Source organism: Ascidiella aspersa, chromosome 4 (assembly GCF_963924565.1).
Source record: "Ascidiella aspersa chromosome 4, kaAscAspe10.2, whole genome shotgun sequence".
Lineage (NCBI taxonomy): Eukaryota > Metazoa > Chordata > Ascidiacea > Phlebobranchia > Ascidiidae > Ascidiella > Ascidiella aspersa.
Window position 1 is genome coordinate 34,954,348 of NC_139450.1, and position 11,272 is coordinate 34,965,619.

Sequence of the window (11,272 nt, forward strand, 5' to 3'; positions counted from 1 at the left end):
CAACAAACATTTCAGGACAGTTAAAATGTTTTGTTTAGATTTTACTTTCTACTGTAACCCAGTTTTGCTTTTAAACGGTATTTTACGCATAATTAAAACTGTAACCCAAAAAACTCTTTAAGCAAGATTTAACAATTGGAAACAACATGAATATATTTTTGCTGCGAGGCTTTGTTTCAATTGTAAAACTTGCTGGAAGACCAATTTTACAATTGGAAAACAACATATTAGCATTTTAAAGTACTTGCTGTAAAAATATGCGACATTTCTCCTAAAATGCTCGCCAACGCCGTTGGTGGTCAGTATAGTATTATTAAATTTCCGCTTGGTGTCAGTAGTGGTGCTGTGCTGATTGTTGGTTTTGCGCGAAGCTTGTTTTCACTGGGGACGTGTTTTCACTCGTTGGTGGAAAGAGTGCTTGCAGCGAGCGACATTGGAAGCTCACGTTGTAAGGTTCGAGTTGTTAGCTTATATATTGACACCAGTTCGGGGCAAATAAACTAAAGTCAGATATGTTGGATTTATTGTTTGATACGTTTAAGATTAAATAAATGTTTGGTAAAAGGCGGATTTAAGCATTAACGAAAATCCGCCATTTTATCCATGTGTTGTAGTGCAATTTACTCAGGTATGGCATGTTATATTTTGATGTACTTTTGAATACAGGCTTAGTATTTCAAGTTATGCGTAGTTAAGAAACGTGTTATGAAGTTACTAATGAAATTTAATTCGTGTGATTTAATTGTTTGTTTGGATCACCACGAAGCAGCCTTTCCAAATAGCAAGGGAGACGACTCTAGTCAATATTAAAAGTTTGTCTATTGGAAGTAAAGTTTTTGTACTTTTTTAAGTGGAAAGTGGATGTGAACGCGGTTTACCATTATCTGCTTTTTTTCCATTATCTGCTTTTTGTGTCGTTTTCAGTGAATTACTGAAGCTCCCAGCAAACCCCGAACCCAGGCTTGTTTACATTGTTCCTGGGGCTTGAATCGCGACGATAAATCGCGACGATTGTGGAGCGAAGGTGCGCTTTGTCCCACCATTGTTAAACGCAGACATCTCGCGGCCATTGTTCAGCACTCGATTCCATTGTGACGACATAACGCGTGAAATTCCATTGTTCGTCGTCAAATAAACAGACACCGCGCTGTTGCTAGGAAACAGCTGGTACCTTGAGAGCTTTGGTGGTTTCCTGGTGAAAACGCGGCGAAATAATTCTTGTTTGGATTAACAACTTGTTGTTATAATATTCATCACTGATTACTTTGGATTTAACCAACCTTATTTGTGAATTAAAACCCTAAATCATTAAAACAGAATCCTAATGTTGGATTCGTATTGTGTAGTTATTAATGCAATTATGAAAGGGAGATCACTTCAGTTGTTTCCCAATGTATTTATTTGTTGGATTCTGGGCGTCCTTCAAACCTTGTGAAACTTGAAACCTTTCTTTTGTTGTTGCACATAAAACCTCGGTGGAGCGTTGATTCGATTAGCTTTTCTACTTTCCACACATTGGAATCAACACTTATATTGTGGCATACTTGTAATTGTGCAGATTTCTGCAACACTTTTCATCCAACCTAATGTCTATTGTGTGCATTTTAAGCCGACAAACGGTGACTCACGTGTTTTTATAAACTTGATATACACAATCACAAATGCTGACTCATCATATTCGTGGCTTGTTACGGCTTTTGTGATTATTCGATCAAAGTTTAGCTAACCAACGCATTTTCCGGTTTGAGAAATATATTGAAGCTGGTTGCAGCACGCATTTATACTCGTATTGCATGTATGTGTGTTCTTACTTCATATGTTCATTGTATTTGCAGCAGTAATTATCCTTATTTACAATGGGTTGCATGAACAGCAAGACAACAGCAGTGAGCGCTGCCCCAGTTAAGAAAGCTACTAATGGAACAAGTGAGATGACAGCAACTGTGAAACCGACTCCCAGGAAAGAATCGCCTCAAACACAAACCAAAGTCGAGCAAGGTGCGTTGCTAGGGGTTAGCTGGGGGTGCGTTGCTAGGGGTAAGGTATTGAAAATTGGCAACCTTTAGATAAATTTGCATTTTCCTTAAACATTACTTTGACAATTGCGTGTTCAACGCAAAATAATTTTTATACAATTTAAATAAATGTTTTAAATTTTAGTGAAACCAGTCGCGGAAGAAAACAACGCATCTTCAACAGAAAGTAAGAAAAAATACCAGAGCTATTGCTTAGCGCTCTCGTCTATGTTTGTGTGTGTATGCGTGTGTTCGTATATATGTGTGTGTGGTTGGCCTAAGTTTAGATTTAACGAACTGAAGTTTATACTGTGCCGCGGTTTTTGGCTGTTAGCTTTAATTTTAATTCCCACCTAACACTTAACATAGACAAAGTGAGGTAATAATGGGATGTTATAGGCATGCAATATTGCCTCGCTCACACGAAACGGTTAACATTAAACTGCGCCATAAATATTTCATCTTAGATGTCTTGGTCCATGTTTACTTTTCCTTAGAACCGCTCCAACCCATAACGAGCCTTTAAACTGAGAAGTTCAATATTTAACCAACTCAACAAGAAGTTGTGTTTGCTCTCGTGTTATAAAATGTTAAATACTCCGTGTTATTTGATGATTCCATGCTTGCTATGGGCGTTTGTGCTATGTCTGTGTGTCCAAGGTGTAGCTGCTTCGCGCCCCTAATAGTGACGTCACACTGCGTATTTCACGCTAACCTTACGTTGGTGGACGGATTGGCGACCCACAGCCTGGACGTTGAAATACAGCCACACTGTCCACTGGTTTTCAACGAAAAGTTGATCAATATCTTGGCGAGTAAAGCCGACTCTTCGGCATTAATGACGTCACTACGTCCCACTGGAGGCGCTGTTGTTATGAGTTATTTTGACGACGAAGGGAACCTGATATTTCGAGCTGTCAGTTGTAACTTGATTCTGCGGTAGGCCGGTCTTGTCCCGCCAACCTCTCAACACAAAAGCGCTCGTTAATTGAAGCTGGATGTTCGTTGGTGACGATTCGTGGTAAATGCCCACTCAAGGGTCTTCTGGCTAAAGTCGCTTGTCGATGTTGCGGTGAAACAAAAAGTTCCTGCGTTGGGGAAATTATATTAAATCATATTAAGCTAACGGCAAATGAATATGGGCCTCGCTAATTTGTTGATTTACGTAACTACATAACAAGGTTTACCGATTTTCATTGAGTTGTGTTTGGTTGAGCTATAGGCTTACTTGCAGCCGCCACTTTGTGAAGCGGGCTTATGTTTGCCAGGACGTACAATCCCGGCGAGAATGTTGGCTCAGCAAACAACTCAGAGTTCAAACGCAAATATCCCAAAGTTGGCCTGATTGCTATGACAACACCTGCCTACGCCAATAGAAGCAAGTTGTGCGAAAGTGAATGCGATAAACCTGGTGGAAATTTATTTGCTCAAGTGGAACCATCCACGCACTATTCTGATCATTAACTCGTCTCATTTAAAGATAAATGGTTCAAGTTTTGCTCGAGTAATTAAAAGATGTAAACCGGCTTGTTTATATTTTTAGCTGGAGAACAAACCACGACGTCAGCAACAGAACCAGGTCAGTAAGCTGAACTGGAAATGTTCCCACAACCGCCTTATGTTTTTACTTTTTCGTTGTAGGCTACGGTTTATTACAAACTTATGTGAACAGGGCTGGTTAGTTTGTATTGAGCGACAAGTGGAGTGGTGGTAAACAAATCATAAACACCTACTGGTTATTTATTAAAAATCTTCTTTAATAATAACAAATGACACTTATATTTTCAGAACCCGAAAAACCAGTCGAAGAAAGTAAACCTGAACCCGAAAAGACCCCAACACGTGAGTGACCTTTAGTAACCCCTTAAAAGTTATTTCCAGTGTATCCCTGCTCCTTCCTTTCCGAAACCAATAAGCAAAGACTGATAAATAATTTATTATCTGTTTGTAATTTCCTGCTTTGAGTAAAGTTTACACAAATATTCACAAACACCGGTTAGACGCTGAATTTCTAAACATCCAAATAAATATTTCAATCAAACAAACAAAACTGTTATTTTATCAACCAACTTCGAGGACACGTTTTAATTTGCTAAATAAAACATAAATCCAGATAATTCCTTTTTAAATTTAAATTAGGAACACTATATAGGGATCTGTTCATAAGTTTAATCGTGAAAATAACTGCCCAAATAGACGTTAAAAGCGACATGCTTTATCATCACTGATGATGGCATTAGAAATTGCCGAAACGTTTGAAAATAAAGCATGTCGCTTTTAACGTCTATTTGGGCCGTTATTTTCACCATTAAATTTAAATTAGTTTAAAATTTTGCCCCCACTAACTCTTTTGCGCCACCTGCCGGAAGTAATGTTATTTTAATTTCTATGAACCAGCTCCGGAAGAGGATAAACCGGAACCGGAAGTAAAGGTTCCCACGCCCGAACCGGAACCGGAAGTAACCCAAGAGGAATCGCAAGGTGAGGCGGAAGCGACGTAGGTTGTCACGTGATTGCTTGAAGCTTGCTGATTGGTTGAGGCGATTCACACTTTGGAAATGGCCCGAAATTCAAAAATCATTCCGCCCGTAATTTGAAAAGAACCTAAACCCACGATAAATAAAAGGCAATTTTTTATTAACCCTGCCAGCTGTTGTACGTTTTCTGGGGTGAAATAAATAAATATTTAGTGATGCACGGAAACGTGTGAATGTAACTGGTCACATGGTTTTAAACCAATAACCGTCTCTCTATAAAAAAAAAAAAAGAAAAAAGAGGAAAGCGAACTGGTCCTAATGACCGCACCCTAATGTTGATTTGTATTTGTAACTTTAGAAATTTGTCTGATTTTCGTTGATTTTGTGAGTAGTTGTTTATAGTTTTCCAATCAGCACGGTTTTGTAGCCATTTTGATTCTAGCAGAAGAGTTCTCAAGGTTAATAGTTCGAATCCCACTTATTCAATCTACTGAATAATCTGAATCTGCACACACACTGTCTATGAATCTGCACACACACTGTCTATGAATCTGCACACACACTGTCTATGAATCTGCACACACACTGTCTATGAATCTACAACACACACTGTCTATGCACTGCTTGGCAACATTTAGAAAGCATAGAGCTGGTTGAGAGCGACGCACAAACGCATGCGAACAGTTAGTCGAAACTTAAGCAGATGATGTCACACAGAAGCAACACAGACAACGGAAGCGGTCCAAGAGCAAGCAGAGATCTCATACAACAGTGAGCCCTCCCAACAAACTGAACCTACCCAACAAACTGAGACCGTAGATCAGAATAACCAAGGTTAAATGGCATGGATATGTTTCATGGCTGGCTCGTGTCTATGTTTTTTGCGAAAAAGTAAAATCGGCATTATTTATTGTCATTATAATTAATCAGTTTTAACATAACATTCAAGTTAATAAGTTATTATTTACTGCTCAGCGTGGTTTGGGTTAATTACGTAATGAGGTACACCATAGTGACGTCATGCATTTGAAATATTGGTATAATGACGTCACGAATTGTTCAGACTCTTTGAAAGTGGAGCCTTCTGTTAGCGAACAAACGTGTGATCAGAACAATGAACAAACGACTGAAACAGGTGCAAACAATGACGTTTGTTGACGTCACAATACTTCAGTCACTGAGTTTTGTAGCACTTTGTGTTGTTGGAATGTTTGTCATAACCTTAACGGTGTTTTTGCTCGTTTTTACTTACTTTTTGAAATATATACTGACAAAAGCACTTTATTGCGTCAATCACACATTAAAATATATTAAATGTAACACAGAAATTTTGTCGGAATAACCGACAAAGAACAATCATCAAAGTTACTCCACATTTATTATTCAGTTTTTTTATTTTATTGCTAAACTAACAGCACGAAAGGGCGCATGTTTACCCTTGCTGAGAAACCCGGTATGCGCTATACCTTGCTTACGTGTATGACGTCATGACTTGCTAACACGCATGACATCACATATATGATGTGTTAACTTGTATGACGTGTTTGTTGCAGAAACAAGCAAACCTGAAGTGACAGAACAAGAAGAAGCTGCCACAGGTGAGAAAATAGAAATGTCATGGGTTATTGGAGGTCACTGGGTTATTGAAGGTCATGGGGTTACTGTATGTCATAGGGTAATTTTTGAATGTACTTAGTCAAAATAGGCCAATAGCACGGTTTGGGAGGCCATGGCAACGTGCACTAGTAGGCAGTGTGGTAACGGACGTTCTCCTCTAACCCGTGAAACTGACGACCGCCAGTGATTCGAATGAATGGTTAAGAACCACTTAGATATAGGGTTTAGTGTGGCCTGTGTCAACTTGAAATAAATTTTGCCTCATTTCTATAAACGACCATCAAATTGTTTCATATTCTTTTTATAAAACGTATTGCAGTAGTAGTCTTGTGTTGGTTTGTGGAAGTGCTTGAAGGTTGGCAACATTCCTTAGTGGCTTGTGTTGTAAGCACTTACAAGCACCCGCCAACACTTAACACACACTCAACGAATCCTGCTTACAATTAAGCCCTAACCTGGGTCAACAATCTTAGCGCGGGTCGTAAGTGGACAAGCCAAGACAACAAGGCCGCAACAAGCTTTGGCTGATTGCATTATAACCCACTCACCGTTTTACCACCAACGTTCAAGGCTTTAAAATAGGAAACTTTTAAAAGCAGTGACCTTTATACAAATTTATTTGAAATTTAAGCGACGTTTTTTGTTTTAGCTGAAGAAGCGGAAGGACCAACTGCCAACGATGCAGTCGCCGAATCAGCGCCTGACGCAGGTGAACTAACTTTAAACTAGCTTCGTTTGTGGTGGGGACGAATGGAAACGGCGTACCCATCATGTTTGTATTCACGTGATCACCACAACTAGTTGTTAACAACAATTGCATTTCACGTATTCGATGAGTGATTGTCGTCCTTTGTTATCTAACAATGCTTGCTTGTTTTACAGGGGACGGCGGCGATGGTTCCGGGGGTACAGGAGATGGGGGTGCAGGTTCCGGGGGTGCAGGGGATGGGGGTGCAGGTTCCGGTGGTGCAGGGGATGGGGGTGCAGGAGGTTCAGGGGGAGACGGTGGTGCCTAAGGTCAAATAATACCCCCGTTTTAACTTTTATTGCCATGCTTTGTAAAAATATTTATCAGAGTTTAACAAAAGTTTCCTTCTTTTCTTGTGCTTCGCTGTCCTTCGCAACTTCGCAAGTCTGCTTAAAAGTGCTCATCATGACACAATTGTGTTTAAACTTAAAATGTAAAACCTAAAATATAACTGTTTATGCGATTGGCAGATGTTTTTTACACAAGAGCGGAGCATATAAATGTACCTACATTTCATTAAAGTGTTTAGTGTTTTTCGTATTACTCCCTTTCTAGCGTATCCTACAAACTAACCATGACAAAACCAAAGGAAATATAAATATAGAAAAGCGTTTTACAAACCTGATTTTTCGTACTGTTTAGGTTTCAAAACTATATCAAGAATAAAAACGCTTTTTTATTTCATATTTGTGCTATTATTTAAATTGCATTTAAATAACGAAAAAAGAATAACGTTTTCTAAGAATTAAAATTGTATTTTACACCAGTACTCTTTAACCTTTTTTGGTTTGGTGAACCCTTAAAGTTGTTGTGACGAACTCATGCACCTTGTTTACTTAAAAGGTAAACTGAGGTAAAAAGCGATATGAAAAATCATTATGCATATTAATATCATCGTGTCAATTAAACCAAGCGGAGCCGCCGAAGTTTTACCAACTGTGAGAGTTCGATTATGACTGCAGGCTTCTTGCGGTTGCGAGTACTATTGCATTTCATAAAACAACATTCAAACAAAGACAAATAGCAAAGAGACTTTTTAATGACTGGTTTGTTGTTGCACATTATTAACTAACAACTCAAACCGAGGTATGATATATTTTTCAATTGCTTCCCTCATCAATGGGTCGATGTGTGTGATTGAATTTCTCTTTCGAGATTTAATTTCACACAAACAAGAAAACCCGCTTTCGCATAAATACGTTGTTGGCATTTGAATAAGCACGGAAATTGCCTTTTCTGCTATGCTTCTGTATTCTGCCACATTTCAGTGTATGGTGTCTCTTATAATAATACTTACGGTATATTGAGTTAATATTTACATGTAGACCTACAACTAAACATTCAACGCAGCACTTAAATATTAGCTTGGGTTCAAATGATTTTTTTAACTACACAGCAAATGTAACTTCAAACAGTTGTTTTAAATTAAGCTTGAAATTACTTCTGTAAAGTCACTAACAATAAAGTATTTGCAGCTCAAAAACGTAGCAAAACAAGTGGCTACATTTCCAACGAAAAACGAGGCGAAATCGTGACCTCATGAGGCGTTTTTTTTAACCATTTAAATTATACAAAAGGTGAACTGATCACAGAAATGTATATTTGCGATGCAACAGATTCATTTATACATCAGTCGAAACTTACATTATTTTTGTAACATCCTGAAAGTCAAATATAAATGGTTCATTAAAATTTTGCGATGCACCCTTGTATACCCTTTCGTACCGTTGAAGAGCACTGTTTTACACGAGCATATTTATGCTCATTCGAAATAGTAGCGAATAAATAGTAGCGAATATCAGGCTGTACATTTTTCCACAACCTTTTTCACTTGCGGCAGACCAACAGAGCTAACATCGTTTGACTTCATACGCACAAAATATACCTGAAACGACAACACATTACAATGCATTCTACGGCAAAGAAGACGAAGCCCCTGAAATATACTAGGCCGCTCAAAACTTCATTATAATAGAGAATTAGAGAACATCTTGGGTTTCCAAAAAGGGTGGCCTACCTAAAAAATAAAGCTTTTTACGTTTTGGCCTAAATTAATTGGAAACCCCAGTAATGTAAAATTTACAAAACGCCTCCAGGAACCTCCAGGAACATAGCAATACACCTGACATGGTCTCAGATTGAGTTATTTAGTCTCTATAATCAAAGTTTCGAAATATTCCCGCGATGATATAAAGCTATTTGTAGAAAAGCTAACACTGTAGGTGTATATTTTACTAGAAGGTTAGCAAATCCCAGCCCGCTGAAATGTAAAAGTGAACTATCGAAAAAAAGTAAAGCAATTTGAACCTAATAAACCCTGTCACCATTTATTACTTGTTGACGTTCAATCTAAGGTTTTAAATTTAATTTAAAATGTATGTTCGGGATCGACTTTGTTCACAAATGTAGCTTTGTGGAGTTTCACATAAAAAATTCAAGTTTTATTTATGTTAAGCAAAAAGTTAGTTCTAACGTTGTAGACAAATATATATTCACGGGATTCAAATATATTGTACTAGACGAAATACCCGGCGTTGCCCAGGTTAAATAGAATATTTACCGATTTTTCGTAAGATCTTCGTAAATGACATAAATAATGCAAACATATTTTTTTAAATGTCATAACAAATTTGTTTATGCCTAAACGGTTGAACTGAGTGTCACTAAATAGAAATTTCAAATCGTGTGATGTGAAGTCGGTTAACTATAGCGCACAACACTTGGCTAAGCATGCAATACAAACTTTTAAGTAACGAAAACTTTTAAGTAACGAAAACCCTTGACGTTTGTCAATTGAGAATAACTCCCAAACGTTAAACTTTAGGTTGCAGCAGCAATTGCTTAGACTTGCTTGATAGCGTCATGTTCAAGCAAATACGTAATCCCGGTGCTAAACTGCGTCAAACGTGAGAAAAATCCTCATTGAAAAAACAAATGCTTACTGTTAACTGCTGCAATAAACGCAATATTTCGCGAACTCTGCTAAGTATTGCGTGGGTAAACACATTGTAAGAAGTCATTAGGCTTTGGCCTTAATCACTATCGCTAACAAACGGCATAAAAATAAAAATTCAATTCTTCGTAAATTTGCGAACTCTACCTAAATTTTACGCGTAAACAGGCATCAATAAGTTCCTAAACGTAATAGTCTTAGTTGGAAACATTAAAATTTTACTTTATGAATGAAATGTACTTAGTTTTATTTTTTTATTTCCCTGAAGGTAAATTAAACTTGGACTATCTTTTACTTACTGCGACAACAAACGAGATATTTTGCGAACTCTGCCTAAATTCGGCATTGATAAACTGGTCTTTACTTGGAACCAGGGCTGCGGACTCGGGACTCGGGACTCGGGACTCGGGACTCGGGACTCGGGACTCGGGACTCGGGACTCGGGACTCGGGACTCGGGACTCGGGACTCGGGACTCGGGACTCGGGACTCGGGACTCGGGACTCGGGACTCGGGACTCGGGACTCGGGTAGGAACCACGTAAAACTACATGAGTCCCGAGTCCGACGTGCGCAAGCGCAGTATCAAATTTAAAAACTGTTAAGGCGGCAAAATGTAAGTTATAAAAGTGTAATAGCAAATGGTGAAATATTTTTTAACCATGTAATGCGGTGGATCAATTATGACACCAATATGAGTGGATTGCAGAAACTCCACCGTAATTTAGTTGCGTAAATGGGTAAAATTCAGGCTGTAGAGTAGGGCTACCATATTTTCAGCACCTTAAAAGAGGACATTTTCTTGCCTGCAAGTGAAACGAAAGTAGAATTGTTACGTTTGAGAAAAACGTGCCATATCCAAGTATTGCATTCAGCTTCGAAATTAACACGTCTTTTTCTGAAACACGGATACTTATGGCGTAGCTCATCAGTAAACAGAGTTTTCCTTTTTAGCATTATAATATATAGCTTATATTTTGCTTTATTGTTGTCTCAATTTAAAGAAAGCGTCTGCTGAGAACCACCTGATGCCATAGACAAGTGGTTCTTACTCTTTTTCAGCCGTGTCCCCCTTGGTAATTTTTCCATGCTGTTGTGGAACGCAACCGCGCCATTCCCGAGCACGCGGCTCGAGGCATTCTTGTGTTATTTTAATTGCTATGCGTTGTTTGTGTGTACGCGCTTGATTTGTGCCTACTGCAGGAATGTAATTGGTGTGTTTGTAATTACTTCGTAAGCCTATAAAAGGCTGTTCACTTACTACTACGTTACCATTCCATTTTACTGATTTCGACTGAATACAACTTAAGTTACAACAAACTGTGCTTATTTGGACTCTGTAAAGAAGCAAGGCGCAAACGTGATTGAAAACACAACAGAGTTTTTGGCGACGAGGATGGGATCGGTCAACTGAACAACTTGTTTCAATCTCAACGTTTGTGTCAATATGGAGAAGCTATTGGA

General features: G+C 38.4%; 1 protein-coding gene across 1 annotated transcript; it reads left to right on the forward strand.

Moving 5' to 3' along the window:
* The first annotated feature begins 470 nt into the window (after window positions 1-470).
* Window positions 471-7,125, forward strand: LOC146157699 (uncharacterized). The gene is made up of 8 exons (XM_083388300.1): window positions 471-1,998; window positions 2,161-2,202; window positions 3,559-3,594; window positions 3,804-3,857; window positions 4,413-4,496; window positions 6,046-6,090; window positions 6,759-6,818; window positions 6,992-7,125. Exons 1-8 carry the CDS (start codon window positions 1,857-1,859, stop codon window positions 7,123-7,125), a joined length of 597 nt encoding a protein of 198 aa, XP_083244426.1. The 5' UTR covers window positions 471-1,856.
* Window positions 7,126-11,272: the final 4,147 nt, after the last annotated feature.

Excerpts from the sequence above, each read along its gene's own strand:
- LOC146157699 (XM_083388300.1), top strand. The coding sequence starts at position 1,857 with ATGGGTTGCATGAACAGCAAGACAACAGCAGTGAGCGCTGCCCCAGTT. Across the intron at positions 1,999-2,160 it reads ACAAACCAAAGTCGAGCAAG|TGAAACCAGTCGCGGAAGAA; the intron begins GTGCGTTGCTAG and ends TTTAAATTTTAG. Across the intron at positions 3,858-4,412 it reads ACCCGAAAAGACCCCAACAC|CTCCGGAAGAGGATAAACCG; the intron begins GTGAGTGACCTT and ends TCTATGAACCAG.